General features: G+C 41.8%; 1 protein-coding gene across 2 annotated transcripts in view; it reads left to right on the forward strand.

Annotated features, from left to right (window-relative positions):
• eml5 (EMAP like 5) overlaps positions 1-26,441 on the forward strand; it is a gene marked incomplete at both ends in the record, with an annotated part of 96,418 nt that overhangs the window by 68,351 nt on the left and 1,626 nt on the right. The window contains 18 exons of one of the 2 annotated variants that reach the window (XM_080750741.1): positions 1,561-1,692; positions 2,253-2,341; positions 3,255-3,431; positions 6,273-6,474; positions 6,709-6,835; positions 9,893-10,001; positions 11,270-11,399; positions 12,570-12,668; positions 13,821-13,841; positions 14,556-14,729; positions 17,417-17,625; positions 18,218-18,375; positions 18,928-19,042; positions 19,142-19,330; positions 19,422-19,594; positions 19,694-19,856; positions 20,482-20,585; positions 20,695-20,848. In XM_080750741.1, the coding sequence (XP_080606867.1) occupies positions 1,561-1,692; positions 2,253-2,341; positions 3,255-3,431; positions 6,273-6,474; positions 6,709-6,835; positions 9,893-10,001; positions 11,270-11,399; positions 12,570-12,668; positions 13,821-13,841; positions 14,556-14,729; positions 17,417-17,625; positions 18,218-18,375; positions 18,928-19,042; positions 19,142-19,330; positions 19,422-19,594; positions 19,694-19,856; positions 20,482-20,585; positions 20,695-20,848 (2,525 nt within the window). The remainder of the gene's footprint in view (positions 1-1,560; positions 1,693-2,252; positions 2,342-3,254; positions 3,432-6,272; positions 6,475-6,708; positions 6,836-9,892; positions 10,002-11,269; positions 11,400-12,569; positions 12,669-13,820; positions 13,842-14,555; positions 14,730-17,416; positions 17,626-18,217; positions 18,376-18,927; positions 19,043-19,141; positions 19,331-19,421; positions 19,595-19,693; positions 19,857-20,481; positions 20,586-20,694; positions 20,849-26,441) is intronic. The other variant, XM_080750742.1, reaches the window with a different exon arrangement.

Below are 26,441 nucleotides of genomic sequence, written 5' to 3' on the forward strand. Positions count from 1 at the left end.
CGAATGGCAGGTGGGAGTACGGAGGTATGTTAAAATGGCGGTCAATGTGTTAAATACCCAGAAAAAAAATCTTTTTCTGGGTATTTTCCTTCTGTATAGAAAGTCAATGGAAGCCCAACTTGATTTGACCGCTGTGGCGACCCCGAAGGTCGCAGACTCGGGCGCCCTAGCTAAATCATTAGAGCAAGCCCTGGGCTACATCTGTGCAAAATTTCGCGCTTTAATTTAAGTCAAAATTGCACGAAATTAGCATTTGCTCCCCTAAATCCCCACACTAATTGGGGATATGTGAGAAAAGGTTAAAAATGAACCCCATTGGACATTAGTTGACCACGGTAACAAGCAGAAATCATAACTAGACATCATAAGGGTCCTAAAAAACCTGTGGTATCAAAAGAATACACCTTAATTTATCTGTACAAAGAGAAGTATAGACGTGTTTTGAACATTTTTGGGTTATTTTTCACCGTTTCTGTCCTGAAATAGGGTCAAGATGTGCATAAATGTTAAAAATAACCACTTTAATGAATTCCCTGGGTCAAAATCATATAGAAAAGTGTGTTCATTTGTCCCTGTAGGTTGTTTACATCAAGCGTTATGGCATTTTCTGTTATGACCATTGTATGGTTCAGATCGGGAATAGTTGTGAGAAAAGGTTAAAAATGAACCCCATGGGACATTAGTTGGCGACGGCAACAAGCAGAAATCATAACTAGACATCATAACGGTCCAAAAAAAACACGAAAACATGTCATTGGGGTGCTGGTAGACCCCTCTCTCCTGCCCTACTAGTAGGCGTTCCCGCATGACTTTCGGGTATGATGATGATGTCATGCGCATACCCTCTATTGTGGCTGGCAACATAGATCTTGCTGTTTGTCGTCCATTTTGAATAATCTAACTGGGGCAATATCAGCTCTATTCATAATCTTGTATTGTATAATCCCAAATCTTACACATGCAGATGAGCTCAAAGACGACCACCAAATTGTATACCACTGAGAGGCCTTGAGATATTTTAAGGTCACGCTCCCATGCCATCTGGACAGAAGAATATGCAATAGGGACAGCCCTTGAACAATAAAATGTAAATATTTTAGGCCACATCTCTTGACGACGTAGCTTTCTTAAAAAGCTGATCCCACTCTGAACACAGACTTTAAATCTACTATTTATGACAGACAATAGTTTAATGTTAAAATGGAAGAATCCAAAAGGTCAAATCGATTCTCATTTCAAACACTTCACAATTGAAGTGTTTGAAACGTTAAGATTTTATCACTAAGAATCTGTCCCACTGTTGTAATGCGAAGTGGCAAGTTTAATGTCACATCATGACGTGACTCATAAGTACCAGAGAGTGTTCAATTTGATGTACGCAAGACATTTGGTGCTGATCGACCCGGTGGTTCGCCAAATTAAACCTGGACACACAGACAGACCCTCTTCTAGATGTCGCGCCCCATGGGAGCCATGTCATAAAAAATATATATTCTTTTGTTATTGCCACCAGACAACGTCATGATGGCTCGTTAAACACTTTGTACTGTGTTTACCCAGGGGCAGGGAAGTACCTTGCGGTAGCGTCAGCCGACAGCTTTGTGGACATTTACAACGTGATGAGCAGCAAAAGAGTCGGGGTGTGCAAGGGATCCCTTAACTACATTACCCACGTGGACTGGGACAAGCGAGGTAAGCAGGCTCACTCTGTTGCAATGCTGCTCATTGATGGACTGGAGAGTACACTGTGACTGTGTGACATGTTACTGTAGAACTCGTTTTAGAGTGGGTGATTATGAATTGAAAGAACGTCCCCCCTGGGATTGTAATCACACATATCGGTAGGGCTGTCACAATTATTTCATAATTGTCTAATCGCAATTATTTGACATAATCGCAATTATTTTGTGATAATCGTTATAATCGTTTACATGTTGATAAATGTTTATATGTTCATTTATTTAGAAAATAGTGGAAATAGCAGATCTACGCAAGCTCAACGCGTCGGGATGCTACGCGTTGTGAGCTTGTAGATTGGCTATTTCCACTATCAATGTTCTTCATTTCTTTGTATATTTAGGTTATGTGTCATATCTGCCATGTGCAACTTCAAAGCCTACAAGTCAAACAGTCAACGACAAAAACACAATTAAATCGTTAATCGCAATTATTTGAGTGACAATTAATCGCCATGTGAAATGTCATAATCGTGACAGCCCTACAACACACCGGTGTTCCGCTCTACTTCACAGGAAAACTATTGCAGGTCAACACTGGTGCTAAAGAGCAGTTCTTCTTTGAAGCTCCTCGCGGCAAGAGGCAGACCATTCCAGCAACAGAGGTAAGCGCCAGCAACAGCAGCGCAGTATCAGCCTTTGCTGTGCCGTGGTTCTGCCACTGTTGGCCTACATTTTCCCCCCAGGATGTGTGTGTATGTGTGTGTGTGTGTGTGTGTGTGTGTGTGTGGGGGGGGGGGGGGGGGGGGGGGGGAGACGACTCTGGGAAGGGCACTGAAGCATTAAAACGGCCCACTTTTCACCAGTATTGTTCTAATTATGGCAGTGGAAATGGGATACGGTTTCGGGTTTCTTTTTGGTGTGTGACATTCAGACGCCTTGTGGAGGCGAGCGGTGCAGGGGAGCATTAAGGGAAACCAAGGTTAGCCATGATAGATGCTGTTAAGGCTCGGTGGCTGCTGGGTCACGTCTCAGCGGGGACCACTGGTGTTCCTTTCAGGGACGTGCAGAGAATGAAACGGGCTGAAATTTCTAAAAGGGCCTTTTGCTGGAAATATCGAAAATATTACCTATTTTCGGTGCTTGATACCATACTGAACGTAAGCATAATCACGTCAATACTGGAGATGTGGCGTAACGGCATGGATTTCTACACAGAGAGGGCAATTATTTCAAAATAAGATGCTGCATTCAAGTGCGGGAGAGTTTGGAAATGTCAATTCTCTTGAACTCTGCCTTCGGGTATGGCATGGAAAGAGGGCATTTGCATTTCTTTCACCATAATAAAAACAGCATTTGTGGTCTGGAGGGGGCACTTTTTACAGGCGGATAAAAGGGCAGGGGCTCAAGCCCCCTTTGATATCTTATGTGTGCACGTGCCTGGTTCCTTTAGTCCTACTTGGCTCCCCCCCCCCCCCCCCCCTCCACCTCGTCCTGACACGATGTACTCGACCTCTTTGTCATTTCTCCATCGTTTTCTCTCCCTCCCCCCTCTCCCCCTCCTTACATCCCGTTCAGGTGGAAAAGATAGACTGGTGCACGTGGACCTGTGTGCTGGGAGCGTCCGTCGAGGGCATCTGGCCTGTGGTCAGCGAGGTCACGGAGGTTTCCGCCGCTTGCCTTAGCAGCGACAGAAAGGTCTTGGCGACGGGAGACGACCTGGGATATGTCAAGCTGTTCAGATACCCTGTCAAGGTAAGACTGATTGACTACTTGGAGGATCCGGTCGGTGCAGGCAGGGGCGTCACAAGGGGTAGGAAAGTGGGACTGAGTTACTGGGGCCCAAGGTGGAGGGGCCCTAGTAACTTTAGCTATTGAAAAATAGCAGATATACAAGCTCACAGCGCGGCACCGAGTGCCGCGCTGCGAGCTTGTAGATCTGCTATTTTTGAAAAGTCGCGAAAATGTGCGCAAATCTTTGAATATATGTATTATTTAAGTGAACATTTGTAACTCAAATTTAGCTTCTGGGGGGTCCCTGGAACTAAATATTTTGAGATGGGGGGGGGGGGGTCCTTCACATGAAAAAGCTTGAGCATCACTGACATGGAAACATAGGTTTCTTGGCACACATTTTCACGATTTTTCAAAAATAGCAGATCTACAAGCTCGCAGCGCGGCACTCGGTGCCGCGCTGTGAGCTTGTATATCTGCTATTTTTCAATAGTTAACATTCATGGGGGGCCCGCAGTGAATCCTTGTACCCAGGGCCCAGAATTTGGTGCGACACCCCTGGGTGCAGGGGTAAAGGTCCTCTGCACCACTGTGTGTGGAGAACTGGAGATTAGGGGTATGAATCCTCTACGGCAGGGTTCCCCAATAGGCGGCCCGCGGGCCATTTGCGGCCCGCAGGGGGCTACTGTCTGGCCCACACCAACCCCAGTAATAATGGTGGTATAAGAGCAGCAACAACACTAGTATATCGTCGTTGTCGGGTGGAAATCTCGTATCTCCAAATGTGTACGTTCTTTCGCAAATCATACAAGGCCGTCGCACAAAAGTAGTGAAAACAGCAGATCTACAAGCACACAACGCCTCGCGGTGCGAGGCGTTGTGTGCTTGTAGATCGTCTGTTTTCACTAGTATAAATATTTTTTTAAATGATAAATGCAAAACGAATGGTTTTGGACATACAACGTTTTCACCCGACAACGACAATATCTGAACTGTCGCAGTCGCTGGAGTGGGAACGCCACCGTTGCCCCCTGCAATGTTGTGGCCCTCGGCTTGGTACCCTAGACATAATTCGGCCCTTGGGGAAAACTAATTGGGGAACCCTGCTCTACGGCACTGGTGACCCAAACACTGGATCGGGACACATTTGTGTCCCTTAATTTTTAGTTTACTACATTTTGTTTTTAATTACTATTATTTCAAAACATTTTCAAGAAAAAACATTCCCAAACATTTTTTCATGATTAAAAAAAAAGGTAATGATTTTTCAAAGTAATTTCATGAATAAATAAAAGAAAAATGCAAAACATTCCATGAATTAGAAAACAGATCTTTAAGAAGTAGTGAAAACGCAGCGCGATGCGTTGTGAGATCGTAGATCGGCTATTTTCACTACTATGGTTCCCGGGCAAACGTCTTAATTTTTCTTTTGGGTCACATGCTAAAGGAAATTTGCTGAGTGCGCATGTGTGGGCGGGCCGTGAATAGGGTCTATATAGGCTGTGCTCACAGTAGGGAAGCTGGTTGGGGAGTGTGATCTCTGTCGCTGCACTAGCGCCTCCTACAGGTTGGTCAGGGCACCTGTTCAGCAGGGAGCGGAGCTGAGAGGCATTCCTCTGCACGCATTACGTGCACCTGGTGAAACTCCACACTGTCTGGTGAAAAGAAGCATCATGTGTATCGGAGGAGACTTTGGAAAAAGGCGCTATATCAACAGGGGGACCGGAACCCCTAGGTGGTCCTCAGAGTTAATACAGGGGGTCCTCCAAATCTTTGTGTGATAGATAACCTTTTTTATATTAACCACTTGGACCCTAGCGTCCATATTCTGAGAACTTTAGCCAAAAATAGCTGATCTACAAGCTCACAACGCCTCGCGTTGTGAGCTTGTGAGCCCAAACCTCTTCGCAGCGCAAAGAGGTTTGGTGTAGAGGGGAAATAGAGCAGACTAAGTACAGAGTGAAAGTGTATTAAGTATTTACAGTTCAAGTGGTTAAATATCTGAAAACACAAATTGACATGAAACCAAAATACACTGATGATTGTGCTGTCAAACGATGTAACTATATGGAATCTCTGAAAAGGTTGTGGGGGTCCTTGCTACATCTCTCTCTCTCAACTAAGGGGTCCTTGGCCTGAAAACGTTGAAGACCTCTGCGCTATATAAATGCGCCATTTTACACCCTCCCCAAGACCAAACAGTAGCCTTTCCCAGCAAGCACATCATGACCTGGACCAATCAGTGACGTCTCGATAGGGGCCAGATCACAGCCCATATGCCGATGATCTTGACGTCATTACCAGGACGTCATATGGACTTTTTTGTTTGACAGGATTATTGTTATTGTTTGTAATGTTAGTTGAAATATGAGCATATAAGGTTATATTCTGGGACATATCTAACCAGTTATGATATTTATCTGGCCTAGAATATCACCTGATTTCAATCAACATAAATCCTGTCAAACAAAAAAGTCCATATGACGTCCTGGTAATGACGTCAAGATCATCCGCATATGGGCTGTGATCTGGCCCCTATCGAGACGTCACTGATTGGTCCAGGTCCTGACCGTGCTTGCTGGGATAGGTTAGCAGTGATGGGGACTATGCTCACATATGATGGGGCGGAATTGGCTAAACTAAATTGGGAGAAAAAAGAAGAAAGAAATGGACTGCTTGCACTCTGCGTGGTTATCAGTGTTTTACTGTCTGATGAAGATTCTCATCTGATATGTGTACCTCGTGGCTCAGGGCAAGAGTGTTTTAAGATTTATGCTAATGTTATGTTAATGCTGCTGTGTCACTAAGTGACGCCACTGTCACACATGTTATAGTATTATAAACGTTTTTCTTTACCTCCAGGGAAAATATGCAAAGTTCAAGCGCTACGTGGCCCACAGCACGCATGTCACCAATGTGCGATGGACCCACGATGATAGCCTCTTGGTGACGGCAGGCGGGGGTGATACCTGCCTCATGATCTGGGCCCATGAACCAGAGGGCCACCGGGAGATTCGACAGTGTGACAGCGAAGAGTCTGACATTGAGAGCGAGGATGATGGTGGTAAGTAAGAGAGTTCTTCTTGTTAAGGTAGTGTCTCCTGAACTGGCAGTATCGATGAATTGCATGAACAGAAATGTCAGGCTTTAGGTTATAGATGGTTCCGTTTTGTTTTACTAAGTGGTTATTAATCTTTATGCTGATGACCCCTAAAACATTTTGGCCAATAAGCCCCCCCCCCTTCTTGAATAACTAATTAGATGTTTTTATATGATTATCTCTCCCATCATTTATCAGGTTATGACAGCGATGTGACGAGGGAGAACGAGATCAATTACACCATCAAGGCCTTATCCACCAATGCACGACCCATGACAGGGGTCAAACCCCACCTACAGCTGAAGGAGCCCTCTGTGGATGAAAGGTAACCGGTAATGGAATCAGTCATTCCAAGGCCCAGACCAGTGGGTACCTCATACTCAATCATCAAACTAGTATATGGGGTGTAATGTAGGCCTATCGGTTTCCATGTACTGTACACTGTACATGGCTTCTGCATCAAAATGACACAAAACCACTGCCTCAGTCAACAGGTCTTTTATGTTTTCTGCATTTTACTTCCAATTCCTTCCCTGTCTCTTGGAAATAATTTGGTATTTTCAACTCTTCTTCTCTCTTTAATGGCTGTTCCACTGTCACTGTCCTGCTCTCTTCTTTAACACAACTTGAAGGCAGGGAGTGGTCAGGTAAGATCCTATGTTTACATCTCCTTATTGAGCGAAAATGATGAGAGCACAGGGTGTGCTTCAAAAGTCATGGCAAATGAGGCAAATTAACCTATGTTGCTGGCATCTCACATATTGCTATTTACTGTTTGGTGTGAAGCACTTTGAATTGCCTTGTTGCTATACAAATCAAATTGCCTCACCTCACCTTGCCTTGCCTTACCTCACCAGCCGGGTGAAAATAATCTTGAGGTAAACACGGGCAACCTAGAGGTGTGCATGTTTGAACTGCAAAATGCCAGATTTGAGTGCTATTTCACATCATTAACTTATGTAATCTGTCTATAACGCAAGATGTGAAATGGTTGAGAAAAACCTTCAAGTGAAATCACTCTCATCTTTCTATTATTAATAGTTCAGATTTGAAGGTTTGACAGTGTGTTGATAATTGACTCGATATGTCATATTTTGAGTTATGAGATATTTAAAATATTAAAATCCATGGCTCTGTGTTTGTCGGTGATAAGCATATTGAGTCGTTGCAGACATTGCAGACAGAGTTAAACATACACAAACAGACAGTGACACCTTCATACTTTAGCAAATAAATTAGGCTTTAGAAATACCCAAAATAGCAGATAGAGGCCGATACAGTACATCATTATGTAATTACACAATTGCATATAATTGTATCATGATAATAATTACAAATTCTGCTTTAGTGCAACAAGTATTTCATTTGCCATGTACTGCAAGGTTGAAGGAGCACAATTCCCAAACTTTAACATTAGCTTTTCCCAGGGTGGATGTTTTCTGTTATTCCGAGTTACGCGGTGGTCAGTGACAGACGCTCCGTGCTTTGGGCGTTATTGATTGGCTTTGGACTGTGGTGAGAGCGTCCACACACCAACAGGGCAGTGGTTGTCATAGAGATGGCCAGCGGTTGTTATGGTTACACAGTGGAGCTGACTGATATATTTTATCGTCGTTGTCGGGTGAAAACTTTGTATGTCCAAAACCGTTCGTTTTGCTTTTGCATTTATCATTTTTAAAATGATTTAAACTAGTGAAAACAGCCGATCCACAAGCACACAACGCCTCGCGGTGCGAGGCGTTGTGTGCTTGTGGATCTGCTGTTTTCTCTACTTTTGTGCGACGGCCTTGTATGATGAAGCAGGGCTTTACTTTGCGAAAGAACGGACAAATTTGAAACTTGGAGATACAAGGTTTCTACTCTACAACGACGTTATGTTCTCACTGGCTGTGTGTTGTGTTACACTGTGTTGGTGGGCCCTGACGGAACCAAAAAAAAAAAGTCTTGTATACCTTGTCGAGCGGGGTCTGTGCTTGGGCCTCTTCTTTTTCCCTCCAAACCAGTGGTTCTCAAAGTGGGGTCCCTGGACCCTCAGGGTTCCTTGAGGGGGTTCCAACCCCATACAGGTCTGTAACTCTTGAGATTGTACAAATGGAACCAAATGGACCTGTAAGTTTAAGAGTCCATTTCGTTCCATTTGTACACTCTCAGAGTTATCGGGGTCCTTAAAAAGGTTTGAGAACCACTGCTCTACACCAAATCTCTTTGCTGAAAACAGCCTATTCTACAAGCTCTGTACTGTAGGTCGCGACGCATTGTGAGCTTGTTGATCTGCTATTTTGACCAAATGTTTGTCTTTTGTCATTGAATGTTCACCTATTATGACATGTTTAGAATAGGGACCTAAAGTTCATGTTGTTAAATGCTAATGCCTGCTATTTCTTTGTTACTGCGGACATTAAGAGGGTCCAGGTAAGCTCAGTGTTGTGTTGTGATTTTTGGGTGTGATGTCCTCCTGATCCAGTGGTTCTCAGAGTGGTATCCTTGGATCCCCAGGGGTCCTTGTAGGGGTTCCAGGGGTCCCTGGCAACATTTGTTAACGCAACATAGAAATCAGTTTAACAACTTTGAGACAACTTTTATGTTTTATACGTAACCTTGTGTCACCAGGCTTTTTCGGGGGAAAGCCTGGTGTTCGTTTACTAAACAGGTCAGCTGCCAACATTGGACTCTTTCAAGTCTGCACTGAAGAGACACTTATTTATTCTGGCTTTTGGACAATTATGTTTTGTTAAGCACCTTGGGTTTTTTGAAAGGCGCTATATAAATCCAAGTTATTATTATTATTATTATTATTAACAGGTCATTTGATCCGGTCTAGACCGGATGGCATCCAGTCGCTGCGAGTTGGACTAAAAGATGGATATACCAAACAAACGTTTAAAAAAATAAGCAAAACTATGCCGCATCAAGGGTTTTAGGTACTAAAATTAAGTAATTGAGCGTGGAGAATTGTTTGGGGTTAAAACTGACTCCGGTTTGGTATTTCCTGCCAAAGTGTAGTCCGTTTTGACTACAAAATAACGTAGGACGCAATCCGCTCCCGACCGGATCAAAAGCCCGAAATTGGAAGCGATCCCAGGCCATTTTATACTTAGGCCATTTGGAGATAGCCAATCTACAAGCTCACAGTGCTTTGTGTTGGGAGTTTATAGATTTTCAATTTTCGAGAGAAATGTAAATATCTTTAGAAAGTGTTTGAGAACAACTGTCCTAATCTACAGTAGATTGCAGCAGATTAAAGACGTTCAGCATATTTTATTTAAAAACGTTTGATCAGGTCTCTGCTACATTTTAACTACTCTACACTACACAGTCAATACACAATTACACATTAAACAATTTGGTTTTGGTGTGTATTAGAGTTCTACCACTGTGGTAGTATATGTCTTACCAAATCTGTCTGTTGCAGGCCTCCTGTCAGTAGAGCCCTACCACAACCAGAAAAACTACAGACCAACAATGTTGGAAAGAAGAAGAGGCCAATCGAGGTGAGATTTATTGTAGATCTGCTATTTTTCGTGTGAGACATGGCGCGCACTCCGTGCAACCCAGTATAAGTCAGGCTTGACACACAGTATCACAATCCAGCCAGTGTCTCCCTCACAAGAGAAAAGGCAGGCTATAAAACACATCCAGTTGAAATGTCCAGGTGCAGGACAAATAAGAATGAGAACATGAGATCAAACTTTGAGTCTGCACACTGGAATACAGCTCCTTGCATAAATTGTTTATTGTAGAAACAACGCTTTGATCATTACAAATCTTCTTAAAAAAAAAAAAAGATTATAATCAGAATCAGAATGGTTTTTATTGCCAGGTATTTGGTGAGGTTGATGCATTACAAGCAAATGTATAGAAATATTTTCAATTATTTCCAGCAAAACTGTATTCAAAATATAAACATCAGCTAGATTGATATACATATTGGGTTTACAATGCATTCTACTGACTACAGAGACTGGTATAGCAGTGTTGGAACTTGGTAGATACATAATCAATATTGATTTTTGCACATATTGAAACAGAGTAATATAATATACATTCCACAAAGCACTTATATTAATTAATATGTAAATAGAAAAAATGACTTATTGCACTTTGTTGCATTGTGTACACATCATGTACTCACTCATGTTCACACAGAGGTCAGCAGTGTATGTACTGTACAATCATATTGTAGAACACTATACAGCTGACGTCTGTCTTATTTATTTCTGTACTGTCCTGGGGCCAGTGAGGGGCATCAGCAGGTGGGGAGGGGGGAAGTCACATTTCCAGAGATATATTGTGTATATTTAGTGTAACACTGCAAACGTAATCATTTAATCCGAAGACGGTGTGTTCTCATACACTCTCCAGACCACCTCCTCGGGGACTCTGATGATGCCATAATTGAATAACGCCACTGTCGGGCTAGAAACCTCTTAGCTCCCAAGTTTCAAGTGTGTATGTTTTTTTGGTAAATTAAAGCCCTACTTCATCATACAAACGTTTTGCACCAAAAGTAGTGAAAATAGCTGACCTGCAAGCACACAACGCCTCGCGCCCGCGAGGCGTTGTGTGCTTGCAGATGGGCTATTTTCACTAGTTTAGATCATTTTTTAAAACGACAAATACAAAACGAACGGTTTTGGACATACAAGGTTTCCACCCGACAACGACGAAATAACGAACGTTGGCATTTGGCTAAAAGCATCCCTGTTGTCATGGAGTCGACCTTTCCTTGACTTTTCTGCTGCCCCTCCCCCTCCCCCAGGACCTGGTGCTGGATCTGGTGTTCGGTTACCGAGGCAATGATTGCCGCAACAACGTCCACTATCTGAACGAGGGGGCAGATATCATCTACCACACAGCCTCGGTGGGCATCGTCCTCAACCTAACCACCTGTGAGTGACATGTACTTCTTCTTCTTTCATGTATCATTGTCTGCTCTACAGTGACATGTACTGTAGTGGTTCTCAATCTTTTTTGGCTGCAATGCCCCCTTAAACTGATTTCCGAAGCCCAGCAACATTGACATCAAATGTCCAGTTCCAATGCCAATACGTTCAAAATAAAACAGCATAATGGAAAATAAACATTGCTTTCTATTCAACAACAGTTACTACTAGTCAAGTAAGTTTTACTCAAGTACCACCTGCAGTACCTCTGTGTACCCCTAGGGGTACGCGTACCCCGATTTGAGAAACACTGCTGTAGAGCACTGTTTCCCAAACACTGGGTCACGACCCATTTGTGGGTCGCGGACACATTTTTATGGGTCCCTTAATTTTTGTTTCCTACATTTAGTTTTTAATTATCATTATTATTATTTTAAAACATTTTAAAAAACAAGATTTTCATGAATGATAATAAAAAAGTAATTTCATTAATAAATAGATTAAGAATCAACGAAATTCCATAAATTAGACAAATGTTTAATCTACAAGCTCACAACACGGCGCGAAAACGAGTTTGGGTCCCAGGCAAACGTCTTAATTTCTCTTTTGGTTCTCGAGCTAAAAGGTTTGCGAACCACTGCTGTAGAGCAGTGCTTCTCCGACTTGAGCCACGGATCCTCATCTGAGAATATTTTGTGCCAGGGACCTCCATTACTCTAGTCTCCATACATAAATATTCCAAAGGTTTACGGGTTTTTATTTTCCCAAGAGTTTTTGAAAATAGCATATCTACAAGCTCTCAACGTGTATATCTGCTATTTCCAAACAGACAACGTTTAAAATAGGGTTAAGGATGTTAAACTTTGGATTTTATATTTTAACAAATGTTGCTGGGGACCCCCTGGAACCCCATCAAAGGACCCTGTGGGTCCCCAGACCCCATTTTGAGAATCGATGTTGTAGAGGACGAGCTGCTTGATCGATGATGTCCCCAAGTGCAGAAGTGTTACATTACCTTAATGACATTACCTAAGTTTACCTAATGCATTACCTAATTTGTGTGTGTGTGTGTGTGTGTGTGTGTGTGTGTGTGTGTGTGTGTGTGTGTGTGTGTGTGTGTGTGTGTGCGTGTGCGTGTGCGTGTATGTGCGTGGCTGTCTTTTCTTATTCTTACAGCCTGCCAAAGTTTCTATGTAGAACATAGCGATGACATTCTGTGCCTAACAATCAATCAACACCCCAAATTTCCCAACGTGGTGGCGACTGGCCAAGTAGGTATGTCTGTGAGGAGTTGACCTCACGTGTCACAAGGCATTATTTTTCCTCCCCTATACTGCACGTTGTGTTGCACACTGTGTTCAAGAGGAATTACTGTACACGACAGTGAACCTGACCCGCCAACCCCCCACTCTGATCTGCAGGGGTGTCACACCAATATCTGGGCCCTGGGTACTGCATAATTCTTTGCTTTAACTATTGAAAAACAGCAGATATACAAGCTCACAGCGCGAATTTGTAGATCTGCTATTTTTGAAAAATCGTGAACATTTGTGCAAGTCTTTGAATATTTCAAATCCTTCTAAGGTTTTTTGAAAAAACTATGTTTCTATGTCAGTGTTGCTCAAACCTTTTCATGTGAAGGACCCCCAAAGTGATATGTATTTGGCCACGGACCCCCATCTCAAAATATTTAGTTCCAGGAGCGTCCCAGAAGCAACATTTTAGTTACAAATGTTAGCTTAAAAAATACATTATATTCAAAGATTTGCACACATTTTCACGACTTTTCAAAAATAGCAGATCTACAGTGCAGCAACAAGTGCCTCGCTGTGAGTGCTGTGAGCTTGTATATCTGCTATTTTTCAATAGCCAAAGTATACAATAATTAAGGCCCCTCCACCTTGGGACCTAGTAACTCAGTCCCACTTTCCCCCCTTGTGACGCCCCTGCTGATCTGATCTGTGCTCCAAAGCAACTAACCTGCATAATCGGCATCTCTACACGGTTGAATTATGGCGGAATTGGCATTTCACGCTGCAGGCTTCGTTATGCACGGGCACTTTCTAAAAGACGCAAGCTCTAAAAGAGCTAGGGCTGAAACTGTCAATTATTTTCTTATTGATTACCCTATAGATTACTTTTTCGATTAATCTAATGACCGAGAAGCGCATTTATTTTTTATGTTTTGTACAAATCCACAACAACAAAATTCAAATAGATTTTATTATACGACTGAACAGGGTCGCACAATTTGTGTCGCTTGATAATGTCACACAGAAAATCTATGAGCTCACAGCGCGTTGCATCGTGAGTGACGCGTTGTGAGCTTACTGTTGTGAGTCACTTTACTTTACAATAAATAAAAGCAGCATATATACTGTATGTCTTCCCTCCATCACTCTCTTTTTCCTATATTGTTTTTTTCAGGTGATAGTGGTGATTTGTCAGGTAAGGGACTTTCTTAAAGATGGTAATGCATTGTTTAATTACCATAGTATTTTAACAATGGCTAGTGTACTACAGCGTACTACAGTACTACACATAAGTGACTTTACAAACGTTCCCTCATCATATTTCATGTGCTTTTTTTTTTTTTTTTTACCAAGAACCTTTTATCTTACAACATGTTCTATGATATAAATGACACCTGCTAATATCTCAAACGGCATTTATAAGTTGTTTGTATGGTTAAAAAAAAAGGGGAAAAAAAGTGTTGATATGATTTGTGGATTTTATGTAAAAAAAGAAAAAAAGGAAAAAGAAAAATACTTTGTAGAAATGGGCTTCTGCGCTATGGAGAGCATGAGTTTGGACTTAAATTATACTTTTGAAACAGTGCCACCTAGTGGTCCTTTGGTGTTAGGTTAGGAATCTACCTGAGAGGCCCTCTCTACTGAACTTCCATTTCATGGCCCGATCTACAAATATGGTAAAATACAAGGAAAAGATTTTCTATAACCTTTTGCTAATTTAGTGTAAATAGAGTAATTACAATAACTTCAATAAAATTATAATAACTTCAATAAAATTAAAATATATCAATTGAAAGTCGATAGATGATAGAAAGTCGATAGCTATGATAAAGTTAAAACGAATTAACGTTGTCAAGCGACGCCATTATGCGAGGGAGTAGTCCAAGTTTCTTTTTCTGTCCTTTCTCAGCTACGTCCCCTTCCATTCATGTGTGGGATGCCATGAGTAAACAGACGCTGTCGGTGCTGCGCTGCTCTCACTCCAGCGGGGTGTGCGCCGTCAGTTTCAGTGCCACAGGGAAACTGCTGCTGTCCATAGGGCTGGACCCAGAACACACACTCACCATCTGGAAGTGGCAGGAAGGTAAGATGTAGCACCAAATTAGGGGCCCTGGGTACTTTAGCTATTGAAAAATAGCAGATATACAAGCTCACAGCTGCGAGAATATTTAGTTCCAGGGACCCCCGCGGAAGCAAAATCTGAGTTACAAATGTTGTCTTAAAAATACATATATTCAAAGATTTGCACACATTTTCACGACTTTTCAAAAATAGCAGATCTACAAGCTCGTAGCGCAGCACTTGGTGCCACGCTGTGAGCTTGTATATATGCTATTTTTCCAATAGCTAAAGTATAAAATAATTCCAGGCCCCTCCACCTTGGGCCCTGGTAACTCAGTCCCACTCCCCCCCCCCCCCCCCCCCACACACACCTTGTGACGCCCCTGAGGAGAGGGTCTGCTCAAATGGACTGTGACTTGTCCCTCACTTTTACAAGATGAATTGTGGCGCTCCTCTGGTTAATTAGTTCCTCGACAGTGTCCTTAGATCTATTAGCCTTGTAAACCAGACTCCTCACAGAAGATGGGAGGAGTCAGGTTTACTAGGCTATAGATGTGTACCCTGATGTGCTCTAACCCCTTAGTTGAATGACTCACCTTGCACTCTGACCTATTTGGTCCGATCCTGTATAAGATAACTCGCTGTTCCTAATCTGGTGACTGTTTATTCAAGATTCTGTGTAAGAATTCAACTAATACTCTCTATTCCATCCTTAAAACGCATGCACACAGTGTGATCAAATGTACTGTATGGGGTTTTATAACTTTTATTTCATGGAGGAGACACACAATTATTTTAATATTGTCTAATCGCAATTATTTAACATAATCGCAATTATTTGACATAATCGCAATGATTTTGTCATAATCGTCATAATCGTTTCCATGTTGGAAAATGTTCATATCATTTCAAACATTTTCTAAAATAGTGGAAATTGCAGATCTACAAGCTCACAACGTGTCGTACCACTATCAATGTTCTTGTTAAAATATAAAGTTGTCAAATATCTTTCTTCTTATATTTAAGTGTTATATCTGCCACGTGCAACTTCAAAGAAGCCTGCAAGCCAAACAGAAATGTAATTGTCAATGACAAAAACACAATTAATTTGTAAATCACACTTATTTGAGTGTCAATTAATCATCATGTAAAATGTCAAAAAAGATTTTCCCAAAAAACAGCCCTACGGATAGTACAGTATTAATATATGTAACAGTTCCCTATAGCTCCTTCTGTATGTGTTGTCTGTAATCTGGCCTTATTTATTATTTACAGTTGCACTCAAAGGTCTGTAAAGAGATTCACAGTCTGTACCACACGACCACTTTGGCTCACAATCACAACTATGAGGATATATGGGCATATGTGTCTACAGTATGTGTAACAATAAGCATTATTATTTTATGCAAATACATCTTAACAATAAATGCGCTCTGTACGTACCTACGTCTGCCCCGTTCGACCGACATCGCATTCGGCACACGTGTCGCAGACGATCCGATGGAGTGCAGTGCTCTGCGTCAGGTCAGTGGGATATGCGTTTGGCAGAACCGCCAAAACAAAAGGCTCTGGCCATGTCCCAAATGAGCCAATTGATTGCCATGGCAACCCCGGGCCTAAGCTTGATTTGTCAAATTCCCCAGTCCACTTTTAACTGTCAGTTGGCACAATTTAATATTTAGCTAATCCAGAGCGATTTACAATAAGCAAGGACAACACAAGGTAATCAAATGCATAGAAATAGTCTAACAGTAGAATATTCACAACATCAATATTGAGTTGAAGCTATACAAGCTATAGGTGTCTACATAACATGCTATTTAAATGACATTTTAGCCATTGCATAACATAAGCCTGCAAGGTCGTCGAGGCATTCTCAACATTAACGTTGCCACTGTACAATGACTTTTCCATATGGGAACAAAAGGGACACACACAGACAGACGGTTACAACTGGTACGCTGACAAAGGGTATAACTTTTATTGCATTTTATTGCATTTTATTGCATTGGCATGCTTTCCCTATTTGCATCATTCCTGAGTAGGCCGGCACCCAGCGAGCACCATGATCCATTAGTTTAAATTCCAGAATTCTAATGGTCCAAGGCCAGCAGCGAACTCCTTATGACACATCATTTTAATTAACTCTCAAAAGACATTGAGAGCTGAAGCATTTTTTTCGATGGTGCTGAGATTATGAATGTTTAAACAAAATCTAAAAAAAGCAACCTGCTGACTGTATAATTCTATGTGTGAGCTGTATTTGAGCGGTGGAGGGGTGGGTTGGGAGGGGGGATTGAGGACTGATTGATTGTGGTTATAGACCTGTTTCTTGTTTACAAACATTGAGACTAAATGCACAGGTGACTGTATCATGTAATCAATTCCCACCAATCCCCAAACCTGTTGTTTTGGGGAGCGCTGGTTTCATTGGCTAATTTTGGTACCGACCTGCGCACGCATCTAGTTCTTATCAGTTTAACGTGGATCAGAAACCCGTCTATTGTGTACTGTATATTGTCAATGCTGTTTGATATGTGAAAAACAATTAAAAAAATCTAATGATAAAAAAAAAAAAAAAGACATCAAGTGAAACACTTATAATAATAAACAAGGCTGTCAAAGATATATTTAAATTGTCCAACTGACTCACAGACCCCATGAATACAGTAGGTGATATAATATTCTCTAACTCTTTTGTCAATCAAGGTGCCAAAGTGGCCAGCCGGAGGGGTCACACTCAACGGATCTTTGTGGCTGAGTTTCGGCCAGACTCTGACACACATTTTGTGTCTGTGGGGATCAAACACGTGCGCTTCTGGACGTTGGCTGGCCGGGCGCTGCTCAGCAGGAAAGGTGTGCTCAGTACCATCGAGGATGCCCGCATGCAGACCATGCTCTCTGTGGCATTTGGAGCTGTAAGTCCATTTCTATCATTAAAAACATGATATCGTCACTGTCGGGCAGAAACCTCGTATCTCCAAGTTTCGAATTTGTACGTTTTTTTGCGAAGTAAAGCCCTGCTTCATCAGACAAGGCCGTCGCACAAAAGTAGTGAAAACAGCAGATCTACAAGCACACAAGGCCTCGCGGTGCGAGGCGTTGTGTGCTTGTAGATCAGCTGTTTTCACTAGTTTAGTTAATTTTTTTAAATGATAAAAAAGAACGGTTTTGGACATACAAGGTTTCCACTCGACAACGACGATATGCAAGTTGCATTAAAAATACTAGAAACACTGCATATGAAATTCCCGTTTTGGGCATTCTTAGCGTGTATTTATATTTATCTATATATAAAATAAAATAAAGTATTTTACTATTAGGTGATAGATCCTAACTTATTAATTATTACGTTATTGTTAAATACCTTATACTCTTGCATATTAATACATTTTCAGTATTCCAAATTATACCATATCATCATGTTGTTTTATGAAATGTGAATGTGAATGTGCTTGCTCTGCTGCTCTATTAGGCCACTAGATTAGTGCAGCTTTGTTTTCTTTTCAGAATAACTTGACGTTTACAGGTACCATTAGTGGAGATGTGTGTGTGTGGAAGGAACACGTTCTAGTAAGAATAGTGGCCAAGGCTCATACAGGGCCTGTATTCACCATGTACACCACACTGAGAGATGGCCTCATTGTCACCGGGGGCAAGGAAAGGCCGTGAGTACTGCTCTGTTTTGTAATTGAATTGAATTGAATTGAATTATGTTCTGCATGTCTTGTATAATTATTATTATAGTTTATGATGTATGACAGGTTTTCAGGCCAGGGACCCCTTAGCTGAGAGAGAGATGAAGCAGGGACCCCCTTTACATATTGTATGATGCAGATTTTCATCGATTTCATAGATAGATTCCAGACTTGTTTGACAGCACTGTCATCAGTCTATGATGGATTTAGTTAACTTGACCTTTGACTCTGTACTTGGTCTGCTCTTTTTTACCTCTACACCAAACCTATTTGCCGAAAATAGACGATCTACAAGCTCTCAACGGCGTTGAGAGCTTGTAGATCTGCTATTTTTGGCTAAGGTTCTCCTCAGAATAGGGATGTGAGGGTTCAAGTTGTTAATTTAAAAGAATGATCCTATCACAAAGATTTGGCGGCCCCCCCTTGTAGTAACTCTGAGGACCCCCTGGGGTCCCTGACCCCCTGTTGAAGACCCCTGATATATGATAATGTGGTTTTGGTGTTTATTGATCCATACTGCAGGTCTAAGGAAGGAGGAGCTCTGAAGCTCTGGGATCAGGAGTTGAAGCGATGCAGGGCCTTTCGATTAGAGACAGGACAGATCATTGACTGTGTCCGCTCTGTGTGCAGGGGAAAGGTACAGTACACAGATACCACCTACCGTGGCTGCAAAAGTTATTACACTTACATTAGCATTATGTCAGTTTTTTCATGTTTTTTTCCCCCACTGATCCAGGGTAAGATCTTAGTGGGGACCAGGAACGCCGAGATTATTGAGGTTGGGGAGAAGAATGCAGCATGCAACATCCTGGTGAATGGACACATGGATGGGCCTATCTGGGGCGTATCCGCCCATCCCTCCAGAGATGTGTTCCTGTCTGCTGCAGAGGACGGCACCGTGCGCCTCTGGGACATCCCAGAAAAGGTCAGCACAAGTTATTCAGTAATATAGATATTTCAAAGCTACTGTATCTCTACAACTCAATACACAACGATCTTGCCTTGTGGAAGTACAGAAGATGCTCAATAAGGTGAACCTGGGCCATCCAGCGCGTGCCGTCAGCTACAGCCCTGAGGGGGACATGGTGGCCATCGGCATGAAGAATGGAGAGTTCATCATCCTTCTGGTGGCCTCGCTCAAAATCTGGGGGAAAAAGAGAGACCGCCGCTCCCCCATCCAGGATATCAGGTCTGAGACGCACTGTAACGTAATCCCGTTGAGGAAAGTTAGTCCTGCAACCTCCACAGACCAAGTCTTAGAAATTTTCTTTTTCTTTTTCACATACAGGTTCAGTCCAGATTCACGGTACCTGGCCGTAGGTTCTACAGAGAGTGCAGTTGACTTCTATGATCTGACGCTTGGACCACAGCTCAACCGTATCAACTGCTGCAGGGATATCCCCAGCTTTGTTATGCAGATGGACTTCTCTGCAGACAGCACCCATGTCCAGGTACTGTAAAGTACACCGCAGAGAGATAATAATCACTTCTCAGTTTGGGAGATCCCGTCACGGTCTGGCGTTTCAGCCAAGGGCCCAGTATCCAGGCTTGCAAGTTGAGGCCATATAGGAAGAGACTTCAAGAGAAAGTTCATATGAATGGACGTTAGTTTCGCTGTTTCACCAGTACTGGTGTCAGAAAGAAAAATGCTCTATTCAAGTGGATGGGTTTTTGCGAAACTTTACACTTGATTTTATTACCTTAATAAAAAATGTCATAAATACTTTATGCATCCAGTCGCTAGTTTAAAGTCTTCTTTCTATCACGTTTTGTTAAATTATGGTCCCATGTATTTTAAAATTGATGATAAAGTTGTATATGCCTTTGGAGGGGCCGGTTAGCTTGATTGACAAGCTCCCAACCAATAGCATTTATTGATTGACCCACCCCCTGCTATGTCTCAACCAATAGAATTTCAGGACAGGATGTAGAAAGATGGAGGCATGCACACGCTTTCCAAATAGGCTTCATTTACCGTCTGTAGAGTATATGGGCGTAACATAGTCTGGTCTCTTTTACGGTCTATGCCGGTTCAGCTTGTGTTGTGTGACTTACAGCTTCTAATGTCCTGAACAGATATCGACAGGCGCCTATAAACGGCTAGTTTACGAGGTACCATCTGGGAAGCAGGTGACAGAGCAGTCCCATATTGATAGGATTACCTGGGCCACATGGACAAGGTGAGAATGCTGTGTTGACACGTATACAGTAGGTACACATTGTACACTCCAGTGAGGGGTCATGCTGAATGTTGTTGTTGTTGATGATGCTGTTTTTGTGTCTGTTCAGTGTCCTTGGGGACGAGGTTATAGGGGTCTGGTCCCGAAACACGGACAAAGCAGACGTCACTTGCTCCTGTGTGTCTCACTCAGGCCTCAACATTGTCACAGGGGATGACTTTGGAATGGTAAAGCTGTTTGACTTCCCATGCCCAGAGAAGTTTGTAAGTATCTTATTATAATAGCATTTCCTTTGCTACTAATTCCATTGATATATAAAAGAACAGTATTATTTTATCTTAAAGGTTTTACATGAGATAATTACCTATATGGGAGGTCTAAATGACAATATGCCACATTTAAAATGAATCACTTGCAAAGCTACATTCTATAAGCTTTTCTATCAATGTAAATATAGATTATCACAGGTATTCATTATTAGATAAACTGATCTAACCAAGAACAGGCATATCATCCTGTGCCAATTACACCGTACCAGAGGTTTGATACAAGAGCAAGGATGAATACCGGGGTAATAATGTGTTTATCACATATCAATAACATTATTTATTTACAAAGTCAAGAAAATAGCAGTGAGGATTGTGGGGAGAGAGTTGGACACAGTACCTAGACTGCACTCTGTCGAGGTGCCAACTTGCTCCTTGCGCATTCGTGGCCATATATGGCATACATGTGAGCCAGCAGAGCGTGCAAGTACTTCAATCGGTGCTGTCTGTATGTATGTGGGTGGGCAAGTTGGCACTCTGTCGAGGTGCCAAGTTCTGCTATCAGGTCGCACTTTTTGATGGTGACGTCCTCAAGAATGCTGGTCCCTCATTGGCTAAAGGCGGCTGTAAATACAGATACCGCCAGTAACAGGCGGCATCGATCTCAGTCTTGCACACTCTGCTGGCACAAGTAAAAATGGTGCCCAATGCCCCCTGCTTGGCACTCAGCATCAAGGGTTAATGGAGTGTCCCTGCAACCAATGTTGATTTCGTCGACTAGAACTATGACGAAGAATGAAGAAAAAACGATTTAAAAACTAAGCTATGATGACCAAATCTAATAATCAATAAGTGCGGCTTCATGGATTGGCCAAACTTGCCGTGATGTTTGTGCCCCAGTACCGATATAAGTGGTCGCACGCCCACAAGACTCCCCCTATAAGAGGCACATTTTAATCATATTTTCATCTAGTGGAAATGTTTCTCTGGTCCGTCAAAGACTTCTCCAAACGCTTTCATGCTGCCGTTGTCGCCGATGGAAACAAAGTGTATTCCTTTGGATGGGACCATAACAGTGATGGCAGAGATCGTCAGATCAGTGTCCATGTCTTCAACACAGTCTCTTCATGCTGGAGGACGTTGACCCCTCCTGGAATAGGAGGACTTGAGGTTCCATCCAGACCCGAGGGCCTCACAGCCGTGCTTATAGAAGATATCATCTACATCTGGATCTACTTCTGGGGAGTAGAGTGGAAGTCTAACGTGCTTTACGCATTTGATGTGGACACCCACAGATGGTTCAAACCCAGGGTTTCTGGGACTGTTCCAGAAAGGAGGACCGGCCACTCGGCTTGTGTCTTGGGGAAGATCATGTATGTCTATGGAGGATGCATCTATCTTACTGGACAAAATGACATGTACAAGTTGGACACCAGCACAATGGTCTGGTCTTTAATTAACACTGGAACAGACACTAGAGTACCTGATGAATATGGCTCATCAGGTCACACTGCCACCATCATCGGGACGAAGATGTTCGTATTTGGGGGCTGGAGGGTCGGGACACAGAGGTTCGCATTTGGGGGCCGGGATGTCCACTCCTACAACACCATCAGAGTGTTTGACACAGAGACTAACTGCTGGCTGAGCACCCCTTCTACACAGCTTCTTCCAGAAGGACGCTGGGGTCATTTAGCCTTTGCCTACGATGGAGAGCTGTACATATTTGGTGGTCAGGACAGGTGTCGGTCCCCATGCTTCAATGATCTGTGGAAATTCAATCCAGAGAGTTTCTCCTGGAAGACGGTTGAACACAAGGGCAAAGGCTGGAGTCAGGTGAATAGTATGCGCTCTTGCATGGTGGGAGATCGTGTCATCGTCTTTGATGATGACCTGTACATCTTAGACTTGAGTCCGAGCCTGAAGACATTATGCAAGCTGTCAGTTATTCAGTACGGTCAGTGTTGTACCCGAACGCGTTCAAAGAACGATCGTTCATGAACACGTTCATATTTTGGGCGAACGTGAACTGAACGTAATTGTTTTCGCTTGATGAACGATATTGTCGAACGCGGTCATTCTGACGCCCGTGAACGACGTTCGTCGGCGTTCGTCGGCCGTTCATGCGGCGGTCCGCGCCTCCGCGGTCGTCTGTCCTCTGCTCCTCTCGTCTCTCTTTTCATTCACGTGCTCCAATAGTAGGCACTGCACGCAGCAGTGCCTCGTGAACGTTCGTCGGAGGCTCCGTTGATATGCAGTGCTGTCTACTCTGCACTCTGCTCCTGCACTGTGTGTGTGTGTGTGTGTGTGTGTGTGTGTGTGTGTGTGTGTGTGTGAATCTCCTCCTCGTCTCGCAAGCCTGACTGACTATACTTTGTCCTATGTGTGTTGCACGGCGAGAATATCTGATCTGCAAGCTCACAACGCGTCGCATCCACGAGACAACGTGAGCTTGTAGATCAGCTATTTTAACCAACGCGGATCATGCTGTGCACGGTTTAGAAACGTCTGCCTTCTAGTGGGGTTCCTTGTACATGTAACTTTTTGTTTTTTTCTAGTGGGGTTCCCTGTACATGTAATTTTTTGTTTTCATTTCAAATGTGTGTTAAAGTTTCTTTCACTTCCAATTTGTAGATTATGGTCTATAGCACAATTTTGGTTAGAGTATCAAGACAGTAGATTGAAGAAAAATATATTTTTTGCCCTATTACCAAAATCGGAATTGTGTTTTTTGAACAATGTCTTAGTTTTCCCACAACTGCTGTGTAATATATATATTATTTTGTATTGCTATATCAAGTCAATACTGTGTGGGGAATCAATTGGAGTCAAATATTTGTTTTTGAATATTATGATATTTCACACAATGAGACAATAACATGGTTATTACATGCAGTCCTTCACAATAAGGGTGCAGGAAGACTGATGTTGTGGGCACCTCAATGTTAAGTTGGATGAAATTATTGCTGTGTGTGTTTCTATATAATATGGGTTGAGTCAATAATTTTGACAAATAATAGCATGCAGAAACGTCTAAACATTTATATAATATATAAATGTTTAGGTCTATATATGGGTGGGTGACGTGACGTAACGTTTTCGCTGTCCTCGGTGTCAAACATGTATAAATAAAAAATATATTTGTCAAAAACCTTCTGAATATTGTGCAGGACATTAAGCTTTATGTGAACTTACTCAAGATTAAAACATTTCATTCCTCATTTCTTCAGAATCTTCAACCAAACATGGCAAAACTCATATGGTGTGACTGTCCTGACCTTGTTTCTCAAAGTGGGAACTTGAATAAAACTAAGAAAAAGAATTGCTAAAAATCATTTGAAAATGAATTTAGGCTAAAAAAAATGTCTATTTTGAGCCTATATCTTTTCAAAGTCAAAGCATAATGTTTTCAGTCATTTCTGATCAAAAACATTTTGTCCCCCAACCCAAAATCATTTGGTGTGACACTAGTTTGGAAAAATTAAACAGGCAATTATTTGGACACCTATTGGCTAGAGAGGTCCTTCTTCTGTAAGGCTATTCAGCACTCCCAGCACAACTGCAAGACAGGTGTCTGAGGTGAGTTATGATTTTAACATTTTCATGAAATGCCATCTTGTTGAAACGTTGACAAACTCACCATTCTGGATGTCTTTTGGTGTGACACCTTTTCTTTAAAAAAAGCTTAAGTTATTTGAAGTTTTGGTCATATTTCCATGTAGATCTAGGCTGCTTTGTTATAGCTAGCATGCTGTTAGCATGCTAATGTGTACATAGTAGCCTCAAGGTAAACCTAAATGGAGAAAACAGTAATATGGTGTGACACTTAATCATATGGTGTGACATGTCTGCTTGTCACACCATATGACTTGACTGTCACACCATATGATTTATACTGTATTTAACTACAGATATAACAACAAATAACAAAGTTCCATGTTTCTTTTGTACATTTAAACATTTGTTTTAAACATTTTTACATAAAATGTAATTTAGCTTCATTCAGTGATACTTCAAATTCATCAGACAGAGCAGAAACCCCTTCACAGAAACCTTAACATATTGTTTCAATCTAAACAATATTTTCTCTTTGTCTTAAACTATACATTGCATTTTCTTTTGTCAGCTGGAAAATGACAAGTGCTGAGAGAACGAGAAAGTACAGGGAGAAACTAAACAATGACCCAGCAAGGAGAGAGGAGCCAAAGGGGCGAGACTGCATTTTCTACGAAGAGCAGGAGGTTGTCTGTGGCATAGCAGAACCGCAACAAGGCAGCCGGTTTGCTACCCTCACCAAATACGACTGGCTGATGTACAATACAGTCTAAATGTATAATCTAATCTGATCTAATACTTTTGTACTTTCACTCACTGGACTGGACAGTGGACAGTGTTAAGGTAGGACCCGAGACAAAACTAGCGAAAATAGCTGATCTACAAGCTCTCAACACGTTGTGCTGCGAGAGCTTGTAGATCAGCTATTTTCGGAGTTGCGCAACCCAGCACTCTTTAGCTAGTGGAGATGTGGTGTAATGTCATGATTCCTAATTACATTTGTTCAACACAAAATGCTGTGTTCAAGTTCAGGAGACTTCGGAAAAAAGCAATTTACCTGAATGCTGAGTTCTGTTTCCACTAATTGGTGTTAATAAAATGTTGCCTTCAATGCCTTGGCTCCAAGTGTGGCTATGCGCCTTATTGTCCCTTATTGATCCTTCTGCCGTGGGCCGGCAGAAGACTTAGGTGTGCGTAGCATTCCTGTGCACATCCTCATCATCCATCTACTACTACAATTCTTTCTTATCCCATGTTAAAGCCCTACAATAATATCCTGTTCAGAAATATTAAGGCCATGTTATCCTGGGTAATTGTTTAATCAATCAGTAGTTCAGTTCAGTACTCACTAATAGGTAGGTTAAAACACAGTTTGCTTTGACACATGAAGATATGATCATACAGTGTGACACTAAATCATTTGGTGTGACATTCCAAATAGTGAGAAATCATACCTTTATTAATGATTAAACCAAAAAAATGTTTATGGATTACATAGAGAATATTATCAGGAAGAGTCACAAATATTTGTGTAATTTTAGAGAAAGTTTTGACAGAATACATTTAAAATATGTTGTAAGATCATGAACATGGGCCTCACACAGAGTGTCGATTATGAAAAAAAATATACAGATATAATTAATTTTCAAAAAACTATAGTGGATCACTGGTTAGTTATGATAAAGGACTTTGATAAAGTGAGTAACTTAAGAAAGATGTACTCCATTTTCATTTTATGAACAATTATTTTCATGTCACACCATATGACGATTTTAGGCACAAGTACAACAAACTGCTGAATAAAGTCTGATTCCAATAAAATATCTAAAAACAAAATGTATTTCCATAAGGTTGAGAGTGAGTAGAACAAAAGTAAATCACTTTTATGCCTGCAATTTAAAGTTTTTTTAAAAACACATTTTTTGGGGCGTCACGTCACTGACCCACATATAATATATATATATATAGACCTTTATATATTTTTTCCCCTTTTTTTTGAATTGCCAAAAGTATAAAAAAAAAATATGGTTAAAAA

Source organism: Nannobrachium achirus (genome assembly GCF_963921795.1).
Source record: "Nannobrachium achirus genome assembly, chromosome: 20".
NCBI lineage: Eukaryota > Metazoa > Chordata > Actinopteri > Myctophiformes > Myctophidae > Nannobrachium > Nannobrachium achirus.